The sequence below is a fragment of the Xenopus laevis genome, chromosome 5S, assembly GCF_017654675.1.
Source record: "Xenopus laevis strain J_2021 chromosome 5S, Xenopus_laevis_v10.1, whole genome shotgun sequence".
NCBI lineage: Eukaryota > Metazoa > Chordata > Amphibia > Anura > Pipidae > Xenopus > Xenopus laevis.
Genome location: NC_054380.1, coordinates 141,482,725 through 141,506,905, shown reverse-complemented (window position 1 = coordinate 141,506,905; position 24,181 = coordinate 141,482,725). Strand labels below are relative to the sequence as shown.

The 24,181-nt window shown below is 41.0% G+C and overlaps 1 protein-coding gene across 13 annotated transcripts in view; it reads left to right on the top strand.

The window, feature by feature from the left end:
• The window catches only part of otof.S (otoferlin S homeolog), an 89,808-nt gene extending 71,351 nt beyond the window's left edge, over positions 1-18,457 (top strand). For 2 of the 13 annotated variants that reach the window (XM_041565139.1, XM_041565148.1), the window contains 22 exons: positions 38-199; positions 381-500; positions 592-753; positions 1,111-1,273; positions 2,544-2,674; positions 3,000-3,029; positions 3,251-3,379; positions 3,966-4,032; positions 5,072-5,232; positions 5,397-5,531; positions 5,891-6,028; positions 6,124-6,251; positions 6,717-6,887; positions 7,174-7,334; positions 7,426-7,568; positions 7,769-7,857; positions 10,419-10,517; positions 13,112-13,353; positions 13,463-13,641; positions 13,859-13,959; positions 15,089-15,288; positions 16,975-17,061. In XM_041565139.1, the coding sequence (XP_041421073.1) occupies positions 38-199; positions 381-500; positions 592-753; positions 1,111-1,273; positions 2,544-2,674; positions 3,000-3,029; positions 3,251-3,379; positions 3,966-4,032; positions 5,072-5,232; positions 5,397-5,531; positions 5,891-6,028; positions 6,124-6,251; positions 6,717-6,887; positions 7,174-7,334; positions 7,426-7,568; positions 7,769-7,857; positions 10,419-10,517; positions 13,112-13,353; positions 13,463-13,641; positions 13,859-13,959; positions 15,089-15,269 (2,892 nt within the window). In that variant the 3' untranslated portion in view covers positions 15,270-15,288; positions 16,975-17,061. Of the gene's footprint in view, positions 1-37; positions 200-380; positions 501-591; positions 754-1,110; positions 1,274-2,543; positions 2,675-2,999; positions 3,030-3,250; positions 3,380-3,965; positions 4,033-5,071; positions 5,233-5,396; positions 5,532-5,890; positions 6,029-6,123; positions 6,252-6,716; positions 6,888-7,173; positions 7,335-7,425; positions 7,569-7,768; positions 7,858-10,123; positions 10,223-10,418; positions 10,518-13,111; positions 13,354-13,462; positions 13,642-13,858; positions 13,960-15,088; positions 15,407-16,974 lie in introns of all 13 variants that reach the window. The other 11 variants (XM_041565150.1, XM_041565147.1, XR_005961677.1 and 8 more) reach the window with 10 other exon arrangements.
• The last annotated feature ends 5,724 nt before the right edge of the window (positions 18,458-24,181 follow it).

Here is a 24,181-nt window from a genome sequence, read left to right as displayed (position 1 = left end):
AAAACTGTAACATTTGTACATTTGTAAATTTGTTTAGGGGAAGGCTGATTTCATGGGGAGAACGTTTGCCAAACCTGTTGTGAAAATGGCCGATGAGCGGTACTGCTCTCCTCGCTTTCCTCCACAATTGGAATACTACCAGATATATCGAGGGAACTCAACCGCAGGGGACCTCTTAGGAGCGTTCGAACTGCTCCAGGTACTGAAAGAATATTTTCATTTCATGACAGCAAACTCAGCACCATCCAAGTGCTGTGAAAATAAATATCCAAAGTTTACAAGCAAATGCTTGAGGCCACCAAGCTTGACATTCCTTATTTGAGACTAATTTGTGAAGGTAGTCACATAAATAAATAACAGGCATCTTATTCCTCCTGTAGATCGGACCAGGAGGCAAGTCTGACCTTCCACAGATTGAAGGACCAACAGACATGGACAGAGGACCCATCCTTCCAGTTCCTCTTGGAATCAGACCAGTGCTCAGCAAATACAGAGTAGAGGTATAACATTTCACTATTATTCTGTCTCTAGATGTTTTAATGTAGTTGTCCAACATGAAGTACTAATGCAAACTCTAATGTTCTGTTATAGGTCCTTTTCTGGGGGCTGAGAGACCTGAAGAGAGTAAATCTAGCCCAGGTTGATAGACCAAGGGTGGATATTGAGTGTGCCGGAAAGGGGGTCCAGTCTGCTCTCATACAGAACTACAAGAAGAATCCGAATTTCAGCACCTTGGTCAAATGGTTCGAAGTGGTGAGTTGATGAACACAATGTAACTAATGAGGATATATAATGAGGCAGGGTGTATAATTCAGTCTTCATTGAATGAGGCTTTACAGTAATAGGCAATGAGGACTGTTACAGGGTTACTGATTTATTTAGATTTTATGGTGGAACATTGAGACATCACCTAGAATGTACATGAGAGTCCACTGTCAATATTCTGAAAGTTTGTTTATAGTAAATGTAAACTATGGAGGCAATATTTGTGCAGGCCAAGTATAATATGTAGGGGAAAAATACAATGTCTCAAATGAATTCAAGCTGGAGAAGGGGTCAGAAGATTCCAGCCTTGCAGATGATACTCTGATGTCCATAATTGCTTTCCAGGATCTCCCTGAGAACGAGTTACTGCACCCGCCACTAAATATCCGAGTTGTAGACTGCAGAGCCTTTGGCAGATACACTCTGGTTGGTTCCCATGCTGTCAGCTCCTTACGCAGGTTCATTTACCGGCCTCCAGATAAGAATTCCCAGCAGTGGAACACAGCAGGTATTTAATATTGGAATTTCTCATTCATGTATAGGTCTGCTTGAAAAAGGAATTGTCCTCCTTCACTGCAAGGGACAAAGATTCCATATACCGACCTTTTATAAACTGTGGAGCTGAGGCTGAGGTTGCCCGACCTGAAGGACATTTATTGAGAAATGTAACAAAGAAAGCTTTTTGACAATTGTAGATACTATAACCACACCTTGAATGTTAAGTATGGGAGATTATAGATGAACACTCAATTGCCATTCTTGATATTTGAAAAAAAAAAAATGGAATTGCTAAAATAGCAATGTGTTCATATATTTGTTGTCTAGTTAAGGCTTTCAACAAATGTTGGTTTTCAAAGTCTGAAAACCACTGCTTTAGATGGTATAAATTGTTCTAAGCTTACAATGGATTTGTGTAGTGATGGGCGAATTTATTTGCCAGGTGCGAATTCGCAAAGCGCCCGAGAAAATTCGCGGCAAAAATTCGCCGGTGTCAAAAAAAATTTTTTCGAAAAAAACGGGCGTCAAAAACGAGACGCCTGCGTTGTTTCACCAATTTTCCGCCGTTTCACGAATGTTGCGAATTTTACGGCGAAGTGCCGCAAATTCGCCCATCACTAGATTTGTGGAATGGTGACCATCTGCATTCTCCACCAACCTCAGTAGAGGGCAGTTTCTACAGGAATAATTCCTATAAGGAATACCACTGCTTCAGATGGTATATATTGTTCTAATCCAACTGTCTGCACCAAGTTTTCTCATTTCTAATCAATTTATGGAATGGTGAAATCAGTTTATCTTTCCCTGTCCATCTGAATTCTCCACCAACCTCAATAGAGGAGAATTTCTTCAAGAATTTCTACCAAATTCAGTAGAGGAGAAATTATATAAGGAATGTAAATTATGTATTTAAAAATATAAATATTTCTAGGTAAAGTTAGGATTATGGTCATTTTTGGTAGCAGAACAGCAGATAAAGGAGGAGTAATGAGGTGGCATCTTTATGTCCCTCAGCCCCTAGTGAGGTGGCATACAATCCATTTGCAAAAATCCATTTGTAACCCATTTTCTTGTGTCCTAAATAAACCATTGCAGTTCTCTCTGCATTTGATGAAAAACATTTACGTCTTGTTGTTTCCGCTTTCAAGGGGTTTCATGGGGTTTCCCTCTGACCCAACTTCATGTTGTCTATTTCCAGTATTCTGCCTTTATCTAATGACTTCTGCCTCTTACCTTCAGTCTGTCCTCTCTTCTGCTCTTTCCTGTCCCCCCCTTTCTAGCTAAACTCATGAATGGCTACTTTGCAATGACAAACGGAGGGCCCCACTCTCGCACCACAGGTGAAATAGTTATCAACATGGAGCCGGAAGTGCCCGTCAAGAAGATGGAGACAATGGTGAAACTGGAATCTGTGAGTTCTGTTTTTATTCAGCTGGACTTACATAAACAATAGAACCCTTTTTAGATGCAGGAATAATGTAAATTAAGGTTGCTTACATTTTCTAACAAACCTTGCTGTAAGGTGCCATCTCATTGTCTTGGCCCCACCCACAGGTTGCGTTGTCTCCCTTGTCCCACCCCTTGTAACCGCTCTACGCCATCCCTTGTTGCAAACACACTAAGAAGTGCATCTTACCAATGATGTTACTGTTGTGTTGCATTGTCCATTTGTCTTGCTGTCTGTGAGTAAATTCCATCTATTTCTGTTCCCATTTTGTTTCATTTCCATGTGGCAGAACTCTGACGCGGTGGTTAAAGTAGACATGGTAAGTTCTTTATAGCGATTCTCCCTATCTACTTAATTACATTCATGTGCTCTATAGAATTCAGTTCTGCTCTTTAGATTTTGGAGATTTCTGTTGGTGTTTTTTCAACCTAATTTACTATGTTACTATGATCCATTACAAATGAATCTTGTTAGACAAGGGATTGCTATTAGTTTATTAGCTCAGGTAGAAGGCTCATTGTCTGTCTGTCTGTCTGGCAGAGCGAGGAAGAAAAAGACAAGAAGAAGAAGAAGAAGAAAGGAGTCGAAGAGATTGAGGAAGAGGAGCCAGATGAGAGCATGTTGGACTGGTGGTCCAAATACTTTGCTTCCATTGAAACTATGAAAGAGGTAAGTGGTGGTGCAGTGAGATCAGCTTTGATTTGTGGGAATATTAACTTTTGCAACCCATCCAATTCCCATCTCGTCCGGTTGATACATTGCCTCCTCAACCCCCCCATCCAATAGATACATTGCCTCCTCAACCCCCCATCCACTTGATACATTGTCTCCTCAACCCTCCATCCACTTGATACATTATCTTCTCAAACCCCCCATCCACTTGATACATTGTCTTCTCAACCAACCCATCCTCTCAATAAATTTTCTTCTCAACCCACCCCATCCACTTGATACATTGTCTTCTCAACCCACCCATCCTCTCAATAAATTTTCTTCTCAACCCACCCCATCCACTCAATACATTGTCTTCTCCATTCACCCATTCCACTTATTACATTGTCTTCTCAACCCCACCCCACTCAATATAGTGTCTTCTCAACCCACCCATCCTCTCAATAAATTTACTTCTTAACCCACCCCATCCACTCAATACATTGTCTTCTCAATTCACTGGTTTTTCAACCCCCTGTTCACACTTTGTGACATATAATGGTGTTTCTTGGATTTACTCATTTTCTCTGCTTCTCACATTCAGCAACTGCACCAACAGGAAGCAGCAGCTGCAGAAGCCGAGGAGAAGGAAGAGATGGAGATCGCAGAGGGTAATTTGGTGGGATGTGACTGTGCTTGTTATATGTATGTGTGGCCATTGTATGGTCAGTCCTCCAAACAGGGATTAGATTCAAATAGTTCAATGGTTAAACTTCATGGGTAATAATCTGCTCCACAAAAATAGTTCACTCTTATGGCACTCAAGTCTTTTGGACAGAATCACAAAACTACCCCCTCCAATTAGCTAAACTCTTTTAATTACATTATTTACAGGGTCAAATCTATTTCCTATAACCCAGTGCGCATGTTTACTGTGTGCCAATAGATAAAGCATGTGTGTGTTCCCCAATCCTCATGTTCCTCCTTTGTCCACGTGCATCAAGCTATGAAAGTTGGCTTCACTTACAGTGGAAAATCATAATAAAGACCAATTCTGCTTCTCCTTATTTATGCAGAGCCATATATTTATATAATGTACATCTGCAATGCTTTACAATACCACTTGAGAGGCTAAATAAAAATACGCAACAGCCACTAGGAGGGGTAGGAACCCAAGGCCTTCCCAAGGCATCTGGCCAACTGCCTGGCCAACGCTTAAAATAGAATATTTCCCATTACTTAACAACCGTTGGATTTAGTAGTAGACTCATTGCCGAGAGGGTCGTTTGATATAATAATTGTTTGTGCTGGTAGCTTGACTTTCAGAAGGAACAGGCACTATGTGACACAAGCTATTGACCCTAGTTATGACATGAATTTTAAGTTCATCAACCAATGACTCCAGTAATATTTAGAACATTGAGTAGATATTGTTGGAAAACTCCGGCTGAAGTTTTTCTTACTGGAGGTAAGTATAAAGGCTTCTATAATGCATCCATTGTTTCTGTTGGGGGTTAATGAGGTCTCATTATGCCAGAGTGTGTTGCCCAACAGAAGAGAAGAATGAATGCATGTGGAAGGTGATAGTGGAAGTGGGGGGCTCATGGCCACCCACCCATGAAACTATCTGTCAACTTTCATGCACATCACTGTGTATTTCATGTCAGTTCCTTCATCTCCCATTCCACCCACCTTGTGCCGTGTGATTAGAGATCAAAATTGATGATTCTCCCATGAAAGGCAACAAGGGCCCCACCAAGAATAAGGAAAAGGTGAAAGCCCCCAAAGAAGACAAGAAAAACAAGAAGCAGCAGCAGCAACAAACCGAGCAGGCCGAGAAGAAGAACAAGCAAAAAATCGACGAGTTAAAGGTACAACTGAGAGTAATATTCAACCAGTGATATGTCAGTAGGCATCACTATTGCAACCTGGTGTGCCATTGAGACTCTGGTTATCGGGCAGACTTTGGTTTGTGGTCAATATCAAGAACCAAACAAACATAAAATATAATGGGTTGTTTACAATTGTATTTCAGGTGTCCAATAAGGAGTTGGAGAATGACTATGATAACTTTGAGGACTGGCTCCATACGTTTAACTTGTTACGAGGGAAGATCGGCGATGATGATGATACTGTAAGCGAAGAAGAGAGAATTGTTGGGAGGTTTAAAGTGAGTATTGACTTGGGTTATCTGGTCCAGAAATAGCTCCACATTTTGGGGGCACCTTTCTTCAGAAGCTTTAGTCCTAATGCATTTACGTATCTCACATGCCTTTTGAGATAAGGTTTTGTAGTTGTATTTTGTCAAGGCATTTACCTTCAACTGATGCCACTGGTTCCATACAGCCATCCCTAAGTCTGAATCATTTTGCCTTTTGGTTTCACATGGTATAACTGAAGCAGTAAAGGCAAGAACCGCCTCAATATGTTAAGGAACATGTATTTTATAATCAGTTTTTTGCATTGACGTGACCGCTATTTGGGTATTTGGCTGGTCTCACAGTCCTTTTCATATGTATTTAATCTCAGGGTTCCATGTGTGTGTACAAAGTTCCTTTGCCAGAAGACGTCACAAAGGAAGCCGGATATGACCCAAACTTTGGCATGTTTCAGGGAATCCCTAACAACGATCCAATGAATGTGTTGGTCAGAGTTTATGTTGTGAGGGTAAGTCAATAAGATTTTATACTGTGCTGAGCTCAAACTCTAATGTCAAGGCCCCATGTTCTAATGAGGAAAATTAACGCAAGTCGTTTTTCTAGGCCACTGATCTTCATCCAGCTGATATCAATGGAAAAGCGGATCCATATATTGTCATAAAACTAGGAAAGACAGAGATAAAAGATAAGGAAAACTACATCTCCAAGCAGCTAAACCCCGTCTTTGGAAAGTGAGTCTTAAAGTGTTTCACTAATGGCACTCAAAGGGCCCCCGTGACCTCATTTAACTGGAAGGATTGCACTTAGCACAGAAGAATACCTTTACTGGCAAAGACTTATGGCATCATATAGTCAATGAGAAAACCCAATGGCCAATTGGGTGGCCAAGCACCCTCTGATGTCATAGCACGGCCCTTGTCCTACAGCTCACACCCTGACTTTATGCTACAAAAACATGATAGTAGCCTTCTTGGGGCTGATAATATCAGAGTAGGGGGGATCAGGGTAAGGGGTGCAGAGGAGGTACAAATGCAAAGAGTGGAACTGCATTTTTTCCACTAAAAATGAAAATTTCCAGTTAAAAACAGATATTTGTTTCTTACATTGGATGGTATACAATTAACCTAATAAAGGTATAAAGTTCATGGTATGAGGACCTCAGATATTACTATAAATTTTCATGCTATCTTCCACAGGTCCTTTGATATTGAGGCCACTTTCCCGATGGAGTCCATGCTAACGGTTGCAATTTATGACTGGGATCTGGTGGGAACAGATGATCTAATCGGAGAAACCAAACTCGACCTGGAAAACCGTTACTACAGCAAGCACAGGGCGACTTGTGGTATCTCACAAACATATTCTATGTACGTATGTTGTGTTGGCCAGTGCATGAGTCTTTGGCCTCAGCTCTGTTAGATGGGAAATATATTTGATTAAGTTAAAGGCCGCCATACACACAGAGGTACATCATATAATGGGTGGATGGTCATAAGAGTGATTGTTCAATATGTAGATTGATGAATCATGGATGACTATGAAGACTGCTGTCTTGGAAATATGATCATTCTAAATAGAGAAACTGCCATTATTAGAGAAGAGACCTGGCTATGTTGCCATTATATTTAACTTAATGTCATTGTCTTCTCTCAGTCATGGGTACAACATGTGGAGGGACCCAATGAAGCCTACACAAATCTTATCCAAACTTTGCAAAGAAGGGAAGATTGATGGGCCCCATTATGGCCCCGGTGGAAGAGTGAAAGTCACAAATCGAGTATTCACAGGTCCCACAGAAATTGAAGATGAAAACGGTAACTAGTCCATTGTGCCTGTAAGTTCCATGTGATGCTTTAGTGCAGGCTGGAAGTATAATGAGATCTGTTGGCTGGTGTCCTTCTGTAGGTCAGAAGAAACAGACAGATGAACACCTTGCCCTCTCGGTCCTACAGCACTGGGAGGACATTCCTCGGGTTGGATGTAAGCTGGTCCCTGAGCACGTAGAAACGCGGCCTTTGTTAAACCCGGATAAACCTGGAATTGAGCAGGTACTGGAAAGTCATGTAGATCATTTGCTTCTCTAAAGCCAAGGAATGGTTCTCAAAGGCTACTGAAATGTTCCAACTGTCAGGGGAAAGGAAATAATTACAGACATTGTAATAAATTGATGACATTCACTAATTACCATATTCAGTGCAGTTTCTCTGTCGCCTTCATATTATTTGTGATTTTAATTTGTTTCCCACAGGGCCGCATAGAAATGTGGGTAGACATGTTCCCAATGGACATGCCTGCGCCAGGTCCCGCCATAGATATATCTCCAAGGAAGCCAAAAAGGTACCTGTCAGATCTCTATTTTCATTTGTTAAAAATTACCCAATGCCTGGCCTCAAAATGCTTGTGCACTAATCAGTTGGAAATTCCAGCATCCTCAGCCAGTATGTATGGGAGTTTTTGTTCACAACATCTAAAACAATTAGGGGTTTTAGCAGACAAGAAGGTTGTAATTTAAGGACAAGCGCTACAGGTTTTGAGAATTGAGTTTCTTTATTACCTGATCTGAACCGCAATTTTGAATATGTTTTTCCTGTTCTGTCTTATTTTTTAATCTTATTTTCAGTAGTAAAAAAAGAAGAATTCTAACACTAATATCTCAATTTACTTCTATCAGAGATGTTTTGGGGCCCGATGATTCTTTTTGAGGCAGAGATACATAAAAAAGACATAAATTCAGCCTGTCCTTCAACCTTGACTGACCAATTCTTGATAAAATAGTTTGTTTTTTCTGCCATTTATTATATTTTAAGTGCCATTCCAGTCATTGCTAAAATATCATCTCAAAACCTTCAGGTAAACAGAGAGGTGTGGACATACCATTCGTATCTCAAAGCTGAACGGTGTGTGTTAATGTTAAAGCCACTTGAGATGATACATTATTTCAAATCCTTAAAGTGGTTCTATAGGTACAAAACCATACAAGCAACGTCAGCAGAAAATATAAGTTAGCCAGACCTAACTGCAAGTCAACTGGTTTGACATTATGTCAAATGGGAACATAATATCAGCAAGTTCAGCCACTTCTGATATGTGGGGCCAAAAAAAGCTAACATTCTAAAAGGACAGGGTCTAAGGAATCAAAGCAGTGAACTGGGGAAAGGAACCAAAGCAAAGGAATAAGGAACTAAAACAGGCTCTAATGAACCTGAGGAAGTTCGTTGTTATGAAACGCGTTAGACCTTGGATGATGTGTCTTTTAATCAAATGGAATTATAAAGATAACTGTTCTTTAACTGAAGGGTTTGGATCTTGGATCCAGGGACAGTTCCTGATTAGAATCTGCTGAACATCCCACAGATTCCCATTTGACATGTTGTTCAACCACGATCTGTGCCTTTAGAGGTCATTTTCATTTGCCTTGAGTGGCCAAATCAGACACGGATCCCATCCTGTTGTTGGATTGTTGAGTGAAAAGACTTCTACTACAGAACTATGTCAGGGATATTTGCTATGCAAGTCGTAATCATTAAAAATTGTTGTATAAACTGAAAGATGCTATGAGATATGTTTTCCAGTAAACGCTTTCTCTAGCATTACGGCCATACGGGGACCTTAATCTATAGCATGGTAAGTCTTCTAGTGGTCACGATAGCTTATTTTTTCATGTTCTAATAAATGTGTTTTTACTTTTTGAATGGCTTCTGAATGGATATTTGTATGAGGCTTTTATTTACTGTACATACTGAAGATGCACATATATGCACATATCAGGGTTGTAATTTTGAGCCTCACCATAGCTTTACTAGATGTTCTTTACTACTATTTTATCCTACAATAATTATTTCTCACAACAATATAAAAATGTTGACGTTCTTGTGGCTCCAGCCTTGTGTATTACCTCCAGATTTCTTCCGCTTTGCTTTCCGGTTGCGTATTTACGGTGACCGTGGGAGGAAAATGGTTGAAGTTTAACATTATGATTAAACATCTCAGCAAGTCACTAGACTTGCTGAGTCATCTTGAAAACGTCTCACCACTCATTGTTTATTCAGCAAGTGCAGTTGTTTTAGACTTATCTCCACTAGGTATTGTATATCATGACTTGTATCATCAACCTTCATGGATGACTGTTTATGAAAACTACTTATTAAACTCCAAGGGCAACTTGGTCATAGATACAAAATATACTGTATGAAAGCTCAAACTAACATGGTGGGCTATTGACAGACCATGCATATTTCCATGTAATGTTTATCTCATCTTCCTATTTAATATATCACTCTGACCTCAACCTTCCTTTATATTTCTGGCATCTTGAGTGTTTCTTCATAAGATTGAGCTTGAGAACTCGTGGATCCCATTGATCTATTGCATAACCTTTCCCACCCGCATTCCATGCTACCCATGAACCTTTGTTACCTCTGAAGTCCTTATCTCCTGACCCTTTAGTGTTACACCCCATCTCATTATGGCATGTGTGGTTATGGATTTACATTGGTTCTCCACCAACCATGAAGACCTTCCTCTTCTTATTCACCTTTTCCCTCCCTGCCTGACCCTTTGCCTCCAGACCTCACCTCACCTTGTTTCACTGTCTTCTTGCCAGATACGAGCTTAGAGTGATAATATGGAATACAGATGAGGTAATCCTGGAAGATGATGATTACTTCACAGGAGAAAAATCTAGTGACATTTTTGTCAGGGGGTAGGTACAAGTACCAACTTGACTTTGTGTTGTGTGAGGGCTTCTATGTACACTCGTGCTGCACACGCCGGTCTCCATGCCGCCACTGATGCCAGTTTTTCCACTTTTGTGTTGTGTGTGATTAACAGAATTTTGCTTTTTTTCGCTTCTTTGTCTGGTTTCTTTTTTGTCTCCTCGTGTTTCACGTCGTGCCTAGTTTTGAGCTACGTGTTATTATTTGGAACACTGATGAAGTGATTCTAGAAGATGATGCTTTCATGACAGGAGAGAAGATGTCTGACATCTATGTCAAGGGGTAATGATGCACGGCCCGTTTTCCCCAAACCCCTGGACCCTTCCTTTACCCCTCCTTGTTATCCCTGGGCGTATAGAATGTGCACACCCCTTATCACCCATCACTGCTTGTGTCACTGCACTGAACTGCACTGAACTGCATCTTTGCCTGCTCACTCCCATCTCTAGCTCGTTTCAGGGGTTGCTATGTGGTGGTCCCATTGGGTTGGTTATCAAATGAAACTGCTCTTCAGTCTCTAAGGTAACTAAATTGGGTTGGATCACAGTAAAATGAACCAATAATTCAATATCTATCAATAATAATTCATTTTTCTCCCAGTTGGATGGCACCACTGTGTTTTTCCTACAATTGCCTACATTATTGTCAGCAAATGTGAACATTCTCTCAAGTGGTTTATAAATGTCCAACAGGGTACACTTGCCTTCATGTTATGAATGTGATAATGACCACAATCTTGTGCAGAAATGTATAATACACTAGAGGATACCACAAGTACTGTGGGCTAGTACCTACTGTAGTCTGGTTGGCTTTATATCATTCTGTCTTTGGCTATAATAACATCTCATACAGTTATGGCTTCTTCTCCTGCACTAAACTTTGGTTCCTACTGGAAGACATAGGTTCTTGAGGTCCTATCTGGAGATTTCTATCCATTTCAGAAACCAAAGTTCCTTTGTAATTTTACCATTCAAAGCAAACAAGGACCAATATGATTTCCAAGCTTTGGCAGATGGTTGGAGACACTTAAATATCTCAAATTTGCAGTCTCGGCCCCACCCTCAGAACTGGAGAGGTCTTTCTTTCCATGGTTCCATCGCACAATCCCACCAGCTAGAGATGACTTCTGGAGTGAGTGTGACTGCACACAGTGTGATTCATGTATTTGCACCAACAGAAAGGTTTCTTAGTGTTCCGTCATGCAATATGGATTGTGCTTGTGGAATGCAGGTAAGTTTCCATGCAGCCTCTTTGCTCTGAGGTGGTTGGCCTTAGACTAATTCAGTGCTAGCTCCACCAGAATCAAAGAGGTGTTGTTAACATCAGAAAAAAAGACAAAAGAATAAAATCTCCTGGTCTGAGCCTGAAGATGAATGCATCACCCTAATGTTCTTGCATGTGGCTTTCTATATTTCTTTGCTCAATTCTGTCCTCGACATCGCTGATAGATCTGTATATAAACATGACATTGTCTTTCTCTCGTGCTATTGGGCATGTTGGATGGAGTCTGCTTGTTGGGCTTTAAATGTTTTGCATGACCATCTGCTTTTCTGTATAAAATGTGTTACTTGTGCCGTTGCAATTTAACATGTGGCTACAAATGCATGAAACATACCAGGTGAGACAATGAGAGTCAAGAACGACATCAAAGCCATTTTATTTCTGTAATTTCTTTGAGATTCTCCCTATTCCACCTACCATTTTATGAGTATTTGCCTGTCTCTGGCGCTACCCACAGGGTTTGCTCATTGGGGCATCGAACAAACTGGCCACTCTTTTAAGCCCCTTTTACTGTAACCAAAGTGAAATGAATCATCACTCCACCTGCCTAATGAGCTATGGGTAGGATCTCATAACACCCCAAAACGTCTACCTAATTTGTTTTAATAATTGCTGTTGATCCTGAAATCAATGGCTGGAGCAACCTTATAATTGGACCCAGTACTTAAGAATCCATACAAGAGAGAAGGGCAGTAACTGTGGGGGTAACATATACGGGATTTGTTTTATTTCTCCCGTTCTTCGGTTTAATTCTACTCAACATAAACATCAAAAGTGAGGCTTTCAGACAAAGCCTGTAAGACTGGCTCTTACAACGTTAAAGTTACATTTATGGTGCTTTATTTGACAAGAAGGAAGTAAATATGAGTTTACCCATTCCATTTAGAACCAAAAAAAAACTAGACACAGAATCCAATAAACATAACCCACTCCTGCTGAAGGGACTCAGTGGGACTCATTATTTCTCTTTTCCAGTTCCAACTAAGCTCAATTAATCTCAAGGCATCCAATACTAAAGGCAATACTTCACTTTCTTAATCATTCTCTGCCTTAGAGCTTCTTTATTGTATTTTTCCTTTACATCTTCATTTAAGACAGCTCCAGAAATAGACTGTTAGTGCAACTACCAGCTATTTTAGCAGTAGACTGAACCAAGGCCCCTTGAAGGTGGATATCACTCCAGTTGGGCTTTATCACAAGATACTGGTCATCCCAGGCACCCTCAGACAGTTTACCTCCATACAAATCTGCCTAAGGGTCTTCCTTTATGGCTAAAATTCTAGTTATGTTCTAGTTATTTTAGTTATGTTTATAGAAGAGCATTATTAAAATAATTGTAGTTATAATCCTTAGTTACAAAAAATTTCATAGATGGTAGCTTTTATTTACAAAGACACATTTACAGAGATGGTAAGGAAAGGTTAATAAATGAAAATAAATAAAAACCCAGAGAATTTTAAATCTAAACCTGATGTAACCAAAAACCTCAGAGCATAATGAATTAAATGGGACTTTAGAAAAAAGGGAAATGATGTGATGATATTTATATTCCTTTAATGACTGTATTTGGCTTGCCTTCTGGATGAATTGCACAGGTGGCTGAAAGGACAGCAGGAAGACAAACAAGACACGGATGTCCACTATCACTCCCTTACTGGGGAGGGGAACTTTAACTGGAGGTTCTTGTACCCTTTTGATTACCTTATGGCAGAGGAGAAGATTGTCATTTCCAAGAAAGAGTCAATGTTCTCTTGGGATGAGACAGAGTACAAGATCCCGGCTCGTCTTACACTCCAAGTCTGGGATGCTGACCACTTTTCAGCAGATGACTTTCTTGGTATGTATTTCTGGGAAAGTCTTCTAGAACAGGGCCTCCAGATGTTGCTAGACTACAAATTTAGTATGCATAAGATATAGCTCAAACATGTCTAAAATATTTCAAACAGGAGCCATAGAATTGGACTTGAATCGGTTTCCTCGTGGGGCAAAAACAGCAAAACAGTGTTCGATAGAAATGTCAGAACCAGATGTCGATCTACCAATGGTCTCAATCTTCAAACAAAAAAGGGTGAAGGGATGGTGGCCTTTCGTTGCCAGGAATGAAAATGATGAGATGGAATTGACTGTAAGACACTCTTCTGTATTATCCTGTTTATTATTCAGATGTGGCGGTATCCCAAAGGATGATCTTCAGATGTTTGCCACTGGGTCCAAGTTAACCTTAATCCCATTTGGGAGAACATCAAAACGATGCATTTCTTTGAGTGAAAAATATTGAACTTTATATTTCTGATATGATTTTTTTCACCCAGATAAATGTGTTTTGATTTGTTACCATTTAGGGTAAAGTGGAGGCAGAGCTTCACCTTCTCACAGCAGAGGAGGCAGAGAAGAGCCCAGCAGGGCTTGGGCGCAATGAGCCAGATCCCCTTGAAAAACCAAAGTAAGAATTTGTCCTCCTTTTATAAACATTTGTAACCTTTGTTTCGTCTGATCTAAAATGTCTGATCTGTCCGTCGATTGTTGGTACCTTCTCCTTGAGAACCTTCTCTTTATTAGAAATAAGAAATGTCTGTTCACTAGTCTTGTTGAGATTTTATTGTAGTGCTCTCCCACATACAGTAGGTCTGACACTTCTGTCCCTTCTCTGATCCACAATTTATACTTCTGCCAGACATATTACCCTCTCATTCGTTCCTCAGCTACACACTCCTAAATCTCTGCCCAGATTAATATAGACAAAAGATGGCCACAGATCTGACTGTTGGTCCCAGTGGGGGAACAGATAAATCATTGGCTGATTTGCCAAACAGTAAAAACTACAAACAAATCAGAGCAGATTCTGCAGTTTGGTCTAAACTAGTAGATGCAAGGTGCTGTTGATGGTCAATATTAATATGATCACCTGCATGATTCCTCTCGCATTTGGACTACATCAACTGAGAGGTTCATCAGTTCTGTGCCAGTGAACATCGATGCCTTCAAAGCTGATCACCAAAGCGTTGTAAGTTTTTGATCTTGGTCACCCCTCTTTCTGAGGATGGTGGTACTGCTCACTAAGCTCATGGTTCCTCAGGACACACTGTACATGCTCAGTGATGTCACTAGCAAAGAGCTGGACAAACCCGACAGATTTGAAGGTATACATCTTCATTGTCATGGAGCTCCTGAACCACTGGAGTGATACCGCAGCTTACAATGCTGGAGCACATGCACTACCAACAGCTGGTTTATTCTGCCCTAGAATATAATATTATTATGAGTTTATTTGAAAAGCACCACAATGCTCCAGAGCATTGAACATTAAACTGAGATCATAAACAAACAATAAAACAAGCTTAAGTGATGGAGGGAGATGGCTCGTTGCAATACAGATCCACACACAAAACACCATCTCTTGGTAGATATGTGCCAGGATAACCTCTGCCAATAGCCAATAACAAGTCTATCACATATTCCCTTATGGAAATACCAGGTGCATGTTTCCATTTTACCTCCTGATATTCTTTTTACATTTCTCTACTTTCTGTCTTATATCTGTACTTTCCTCCTACTCATCATGTGTACTCCAGCCGTCCAGATACAAGTTTCATCTGGTTTCTGAACCCCCTGAAGTCTATCCGCTATTTCATCTGGCACACTTACCGCTGGTTGATCCTGAAAATCCTCATCCTCATCCTCGTTCTCCTCATGGTGGGGCTTTTCCTTTACTCTTTGCCTGGATATCTGGTAAAGAAGATCCTGGGAGCCTGAGGGTTTCTTATCTCTGATGGTACTGTCCCAACCATTCTACTTGTGCCCATCTATTACACATGCATTCCAGCCAATCACATCTACATTGTTGGATTGTGTGTCTGGTCCTGCATGTATTCCTGATGTTAAGCATACAGGTAAATAGCAGAGTAAAGGAAACATTTGTTAAGTTAATGTACTGCAATACAGCCAGCCACTAGTCCTCATTGTGGAATTCTAGTTGATGGCACTGCCTACTCATTCCTTGTGGTGATAATGATTCAACTGATTCACAGTTGTGCTCTTTCCTCCTTGGTTGACCCTAGTTGTGATGCCTTTCAATGAGCAAGTTGGGCATGATTTTCAATGTACTATATGTCCTACTAAATCTACACAAACAATGCCCTTATAGTAATTGAGGGCTCTTTCTTTAGATATGGAAGCCAAAATACCTGGGACTTCTTCAAAGTAATTTCCCTCCTACCTAAGGTCTCTTCCTCTAGCTCCATGGGCTAATTGCTAATTGCATCACTGCTTCTTCTCTCATTTACTCACGGTTCCTTTATTTTGATTGATACCTGTAACTCTCATTATTTCCCCTTTCATTCTGTCATGCAAAGAGATCAGGCTTGGCTCTATGAGGCCAGAACATTTCCTATTCTGCTGATACATGCAGGACTGCTGTCTGCAGATGGAGCTAAATACATTTTTACCCTGGAAGAGCTTCATTCCTCTTTATTGGTTCTTTTTTTATCATTTGCATCTCATTTTCCAACGTATTATCTCCAGATATTTTCTTCTATGTTTGAAGCAAGCCAGACCCATTGGGGTAGAATATATTATATAGAATTTATCAGCAAAATGGGACAAAGATTGAGACTAATTTTTGCCACTTCGGTTCCATATTTTGACCTTGATGGGCAGGAAATAATTGCAAAATTGCTTGATCTTTTCATGCACATTTGCCTTAGTTTTGTCCCTCCTCGTTGACCTAAGTGCGTATAGAACTTTCCATCTTTTGCAGTGTATATCATTGATACTTCAATCAGGCTTATGGGCCGATGCAGAATCCTGCCATTAGTAGCATCACATGATCATATACAGAGGGCAAACAGCTGGTGACACCCAATCAGATTTCATGACTGTACACTGTTAAACGAGGTCACACATTGATTCTTTAGGACCAGTGATCCCCAACCAGTAGCTCGTGAGTAACATGTTGCTCTCCAACCCCTTGGATGTTGCTCCCAGTGGCCTCAAAGCAGGAGCTTATTTTTGAATTCCAGGCTTCCAGGCAAGTTTTGATTGTATAAAAACCAGGTGCACTGCCAAACAAAGCCTCAATGCAGGTTGACAATCCACATAGGGGCTACCAAATGGCCAACCACAGCACTTAATTGGCCTCCCAAGATCATTTTTCATGCTAGTGTTGCTCCCCAACTCTTTTTATTTCTGAATGTTGCTCACTGGTTCAAAAGGTTGGGGATCCCTACTTTAGGTTATACCATGCACAAATACTGGGACAAATGTTACAAGGGAACCATATATTTAAGGATACCAGTGTCTTGTCCAGTTGTCTACATGCCTTGGTCGTTGCCTCAAACCTAACAACACTAACCTTTTACTTTCTAGAGATCATTTGCCATCCATGCTAAAATGTACTAACCATCTAACCCCTCTACCCTCCCCATCCCCAATCTTATCTCCTTCATGCTGCCTTGGACAGTCGACCCGACACCTCGTTCATCTGGTTCCTCAGCCCGCTTAAGTCCATCAAGTACCTCATCTGTAATCGCTACAAGTGGCTCATCATTAAGATTGTCCTGGCCTTGTTGCTTTTGGCCATGGTTGCCCTCTTCCTCTACAGCATGCCCGGTTACATGGTGAAGAAGCTTTTGGGTGCATGAGGAGCCGACAGTTGAAGGACTCTCTTGTAGTTGAAGGACTCTCTTGTAGATTTTCTCTGTAGATTGTCTTTTTCATCTCAAACTGTGAAGTTTAGCGAAAGTCTTTCTAAGCACATCTGTTCTGTGTGAGATATCTGTGCCCCTAATGAATAGCCGTTAATAAGAACAAAATGAAGAGTTACCAGAGAGGCCACCAAATTGCATGCAACTGGATTCTTCCCCAACAACGACCAATCTGCTTCCACTTTTTTGGCCTTCAGAAAGGCTGAATATTATTTTTAGAGGTCTGATTCTTTTAAAAAGTAGAGTTTGGGACAATGTATGTTTTTTTTGTACATGATCCCAACTGTATTGGCTGTGGGGTGCAAAGATATTATCTCGTCCCAAAAACACTGAAAAGCTCAAGCAAGTAGGATACAAATGGAAAGGGTTTCAGAGGAGCTTTCATAATAACAGTTCCTAGTTTAGCTATGGAATTATCTCAATTTATATCATAAAACATATCAGAAATCAGGAACTAGTGATGTCCATGTTGCCTTTATATGGCATCGGTATCATCATCTTCATTCAATCAGCCCCAAATCAATCACACGCCGCAGTACAGGGAGGCGCATGAACAAGACCCACATTTATATTGAACAGAACAAGTCTGGAAAGATCAAGTTCCCTTTTCATCCAATTAACATTAATCATTACCGAAACCTTAAAAAAAAATCTCCCGCTTCCAGAAGGATTTTGATGATTTGGAAAATGGGTTTATATTTGGGAAAACACAAGATATATAAATATATATTCAGAGATTTATTTTACTAACCCGCTAACTCAGTACTGACCACACTCTGCCATCCTTGATAAATCCCAACCCCACCTTATAAGCTGCACCTTTAATTGCTACATTGATAGAGAATAATGAAGTGTAAAAACAAGGCAGAACCTGCAAGTAGATCTAGAAACAAAGGAACCCCACAGACTTTTACAAATAGAAAACACCAACATTTTGTGTATCTCCCCCCGCCCCGAGATATTTAGGGCTAAAGACAATTCTTTTGGTTTGAGTGTGACGTGAATTCTATTTATGGACCATTTCATTTCGCTCGGTTACGGGGAAGACGATTCCCTCGGTTTTGCACTAAATTTGAGTTTGTTGGATGTTGTATAGATTCTTATTTATAAGTCTCACGCGTGCGACACTATTTATTCGTTTTTCCTCTGCTTGTCTTTGCGTTTGGATTGATTTTGAGATTTTAAAGTTGTTGATTTTTTTTTGTTTGTTTGTTTGTTACAATAAAACTGTAAATGGTCTCCCCCAGTGGAATTCCATCCTGGTGTGGGTGTTGCACCCCCTGCGTGTGCTCTGGAGACAAATGGCAGGTGTTTGGCATCATTCTGTCCTCCTGGGCAGTTATTAGGCCAGAGACACACACACTGCGATTTGGGGAGATTAGGTGCCCGGCATCAAATCTCCTCTCCTTCGGGCGACTAATCTTCCCAAACTGCCTTGCTGCCGTCTAGAATGAAAATCGTTAGCTGGGTGGCACTCTGAGTGATTCGTTTTCCGAAGTTGCCTCACGAGGAAACGTTGGGTGACTTTGGAAAACGAATCGTTCCGAGTGCCATCCCGTTGACGATTTACATTCTAGCAGGCGGGAAGGCAGTTTGGGGAGATTAGTCGCCCCAAAGAAGAGGAGATTTGTCGCTGGGCGACTAATCTCCCTGAATCGCATTGTGGGGTTAAGCTTTTAGACACTGCCCGCCATTATCAATGAGAGGCTCGTTAACCCCGACGCTGAATTTCCAGGAACAGCCCAAAGGAACGAGATATTACACCGCGATGGGGAATCATGAGAAAAGGTAAAAAAATTCCTTCAAAAGTGAATGAACATTTTATAGTCTCCCTAAACGAACATTATTAGTGATGGGTGAATTTGTCCCGTTTCGAATTTTCAAATGTCCCGAAAAATTTGCGAAATTCTCAAGAATCGTGAAAATCTGATATTTGCACAAAATAAAATTGCAAAATCTGAAATTGACCCCTGCATCGAAGCTGACGGCGTTAAAGTCAATGCGTGTCCGAAGAGTGTTGACAGGCGTCGATTTTGACGCAATTGACTTCTCCAAAAAGTTTGACACCAGCAAAATTTAGTCGCCAAATTTTCGTGGGAGATTCACAAATTTATTCGCTGAGCAATATAACAACTCTATTGTCTTTATTAAGGTTCCCTGGACTTGTGTAATGTAATGTATTTGCTGCAACATATACGTCCATTTATTTCCCACCGTATGCAAATTAGCCTAATCGAAGACCTCTAATGAAGTTGCGCTAGGCATAATTGAACGCTAGCGCATCTTCACTTTGATTGGCGAAGTACCGCTAACAAAAATTCGCCAGCGTTCGGCACCCTGGATGCAACTTTGCATTTTAGTTAATTAGCGCTGTCCGAGCGATTTTTCAACTGGCGAAGTGTTGCGATGGCTGCGAAGTCATCACTGGCGAATTTTCACCGCTTAGTAAATTTACCCCTGTGGGAAATGGCCTTTCGGAAATTCAGAGCTTTCTGGATAACGGGTTTCTAGATAACGGATCCCATACCTGTATGACAAATGCACGGCGCAGGTTAAAAAGATGAATCTATGGCGTCGGCACCATTGTCTTAAAGTTACACAATTGGGAAATCTATGTGGCAAGAAAGAAAGTGTAAAGAAACGAATAACCCCACTCACCTGCAGACACATCTCCCCAATTGCTGATTACAGAGACTGTATTTGGTGGAGAATGCGGTTTAGCAGATCAATATATTTAATTGGCCCATAATACAGGGATGGGATCTGTTTTCCAGAAACACCTAATTACCGAAATACTGGATAATTCTAATTCCTAAAACTGATTTCCTTTTTCTGAGTAATAATAAAACAGTCGCTTGTACTTGATCCCAACTAAGATATAATTAATCCTTATTGAAGGCAAAACCAGCCTATTGGGTTTATTTAATGTTTATATGATTTTCTAGTAGACTTAAGGTATGAAGATCCAAATTACTCAAATAACTGATTCCAGTACAAACAAAATCTAACAAAATAACTGCCTTTTGCACAAATCCTGCATGTAGAGAGACATGATGTCTGGTGAGTTTAATAGAGTGACCTCTAATACATCTTCTAGGCAAAAGGAGCCCCCCTATAAGATATATTGGATGTAACTGTCAGTGAATATCTGACACCCAACTGCTGCATGAAGAGAGAATGAAGAGAAACAGATGCTGAGAGAGGGATAGTGAAGATAAACTTGATTATTTCAGAAACAATGAAGAATATTTAATTGATTGTGTAGCAGCTATTTGGCCGTATTTAGTCAAATACCAACGAGTGTGATAGAGCTTGGGCTACACACGACCCTCTTTCACCAGGATGGGCTTTCGCAAAAATGGAAACACACGTGCTGATGTTGTTGAACTACAACTCACTGCTGCCAAAAATACACAAAAATAGAATTGGACACCAGGGGTTCTTTGCAAAACAGTAGAACAGGTTTTATTTAAAACAACACGCCACAGGGATTGTAATACTCACACATGAGGTAGCCACAGTACATCTCGAGTACATTCCCAGGTGTAGCAGAGACACATACAGACACCACACTAGGCATAGCCCAAAGGAGTTCAGAGATCACCTTCCAGGATTTCAGTAGCTCATGTGGCCTGGACCCTCACAGCAGACTTGGAACAAGGTTACACCATAGTCTAATTCCCACGTCACTACTGCGGTCCCTTCATTAGAGGCAAAGCAAAGCCTGGGGGAGAGCTACTCCTTTCTATCCTCCTAGTTGGAGCTTGAGCTGCTCTTTATTAGAGATGTCGCGAACTGTTCGCCGGCGAACTTGTTCGCGCGAACATCGGGTGTTCGCGCTCGCCGGAAGTTCGCGAACGTCGCGCGACGTTCGCCATTTTGGGTTCGCCATTGTTGGCGCTTTTTTTTGCCCTCTCACCCCAGACCAGCAGGTACATGGCAGCCAATCAGGAAGCTCTCCCCTGGACCACTCCCCTTCCCTATAAAAACCGAAGCCCTGCAGCGTTTTTTCACTCTGCCTGTGTGTGCTGAAGAGATAGTGTAGGGAGAGAGCTGCTGCCTGTTAGTGATTTCAGGGACAGTTGAAAGTTTGCTGGCTAGTAATCGTTTTGATACTGCTCTGTTATTGGAGGGACAGAAGTCTGCAGGGGTTTGAGGGACATTTAAGCTTAGGTAGCTTTGCTGGCTAGTAATCTACCTTCTACTGCAGTGCTCTGTATGTAGCTGCAGTGGGCAGCTGTCCTGCTTCTGATCTCATCTGCTGACTGCTGCAATAACAGTAGTCCTTGTAAGGACTGCTTTTATTTATTTTTTTGTTGTTTTACTACTACTACTACTACTACTATAAGAGCCCAGTGCTATTAGTCTAGCAGTGTTGGGGAGTGGGACTGGTGTGCTAATCTGCTGCTCCTAGTAGTTCAGCAGCACCAACTTTAATTTTTTTTTTTTAATATTCATTTTTTTTTTTATTTTACTTTTTTTATTTTACTACCGCTGTAGTAGTGTATAAGTTGACCTTTTAGGCATTATTTGCCCTGTAGGCATTATTTGCACACTGTTTTCTTCAACCCGCCATCTAGCTGTGTGACCTTGTTCACATTCTGTCTAAATATCCATAATATTACCGTCTCCAGAAAAAACACCAGAGTGACTTTTTTCAAGCAGCCATAATATATTTTACGTAATCCGTATCCACCGCTGTAGTAGTGTATACGTTGACCTTGTAGGCATTGTTTGCCCAGTTTTTTTGGCCGCAGCCACTGAAGCACAGAGGCCAGAAAAAATATGCCATATAAATGCTGAAAATAGTCATTTTTTGCCATACGTTGACTCAACGTATATGGCAAAAAATGACTATTTTCAGCATTTATATGGCATATTTTTTCTGGCAACTGTGCTTCAGTGGCTGCGACCAAAAAAACTGGGCAAACAATGCCTACAAGGTCAACGTATGGCAAAAAATGACTATTTTCAGCATTTATATGGCATATTTTTTCTGGCAACTGTGCTTCAGTGGCTGCAACCAAAAAAACTGGGCAAACAATGTCTACAAGGTCAACGTATGGCGAAAAATGACTATTTTCAGCATTTATATGGCATATTTTTTCTGGCAACTGTGCTTCAGTGGCTGCGTCCAAAAAAACTGGGCAAACAATGCCTACAAGGTCAACGTATGGCAGTTGTTTAAAGAGAACAGTAGATTACTAGCCAGCAAAGCTACCTAAGCTAAAATGTCCCTCAAATCCCTGCAGACTTCTGTCCCTCCAATACAGAGCAGTATCAAGCAGATTACTAGCCAGCAAACTTACTATCATCTGTCCCTGAAATCACTAACAGCTCTCCCCCTACACTATCTCTTCCAAGCACACACAGGCAGATTTTTCAGATACATTTTTGCCCTTGATCCCCCTCTGGCATGCCACTGTCCAGGTCGTTGCACCCTTTAAACAACTTTAAAATCATTTTTCTGGCCAGAAATTTTTTTTTTAGATGTTAAAGTTCGCCTTCCCATTGAAGTCTATGGGGTTCGCGAACCGTTCGCGAACCGCTCGCGTTTTTGCGCAAGTTCGCGAATATGTTCGCGAACTTTTTTTCCGACGTTCGCTACATCCCTACTCTTTATCACTAAGCCTCACTGTCTCACTCTCTCTATAGAGAACTATAACAGGAGCTACACTACACACTAGCTCACCTCGTTCACGGGGTCCCTGTACCCTAGGGTTGCCACCGTTACTGAAAAATATTACTGGCCAGTGGGGGGTGGGCACAAAAAGGGGGCAGTCCATGTTGCAAAAAGGGGTGTAGCCACGTGGTGTGCCACAAAAGGGGCGGAGCAACATCGCAGCAATGTCCACAGTGCTGGAAAAAAGGTAAGTTCTGTGTGAATTGGGGGCAGGCCAAGGGCTTTTTTTTAAAGGGTATTACAAATTACCGGCAACTGCATTGCCGGTAAAATTGTAATATAGGCCCCGAATATGGCAGGTGCTTTACCGGCTAGGTAAAATACCGGCCGGGTGGCAACTCTACTGTACCCCGACTTCTTCTGGGGCCTTGTTGACTCCAGGCTCAGTGAAACAACTGCCCAGATCAACTGCTGCAGCCAAAGAGGAAGTGCCCCTTCCTGCAAAGCACTTTATTACATCACTGCAGGAAGTGGTCACAACCTAGAACCAATTGAAAGGGATTAGCAAATAATGTATGAGTTGTTACATGGGTTTTAACCCAGCAACAGGGAAAAGCAGGCACTGGCAGGGAATGAAGCCATAAGGGCCATTACACTTATGGGTCCCTAAAATTGTATTTAGAACATTTCTTATGTCAGTGTGATGAAGCTTATATTAAATTTTAATTTTCGTAATAGTTCCCCTTTAAATTATGAGTGATCATTTTAAGTTTAAGGTAATAAAGTAACAAGAGCAGGAATAAAATGCACTTTTTCTATTGATGAATGCTGATTATTGCACAAGGACATTTATCCTGGGGTCCCAGATTCACAAGGCACCCCAAAATAATAATATCTTTAGGAAAGGCACAAATGTCACGTTATTATATAATGAAATGATGGATATTATGTCAGAACCCTTCTGAGATTTGAAGTTCAACAACACTTGGAGAGGGAGAAAGAATTTGTCTATTTTTCCCCTAAACTTGGGGGCCCCGTCCTTCCTGCTTTGACGGGGCCCCTCCTCCAGGTGAAGCACACGGGATCAAGACGTTATATTCTACAAACTGATATATAAAATTAATTATTATTCTAAGCTGTGTTTTGTATGAGACGTGTTCTTTTCGCTCATTTACATTGGATTAAAGAAAAACTTGGAAACAATAAAGGCTCATGTGATTGGTTTATGTGTGAGACATGTGACTGGCGTTATCAGGCAGTTTGGCACATTAATGGTATTCCCATTCATTTAGTAATGGCGGATGACTGACGGATAGTTAGAGCCAATCCCAGGAGCCTTA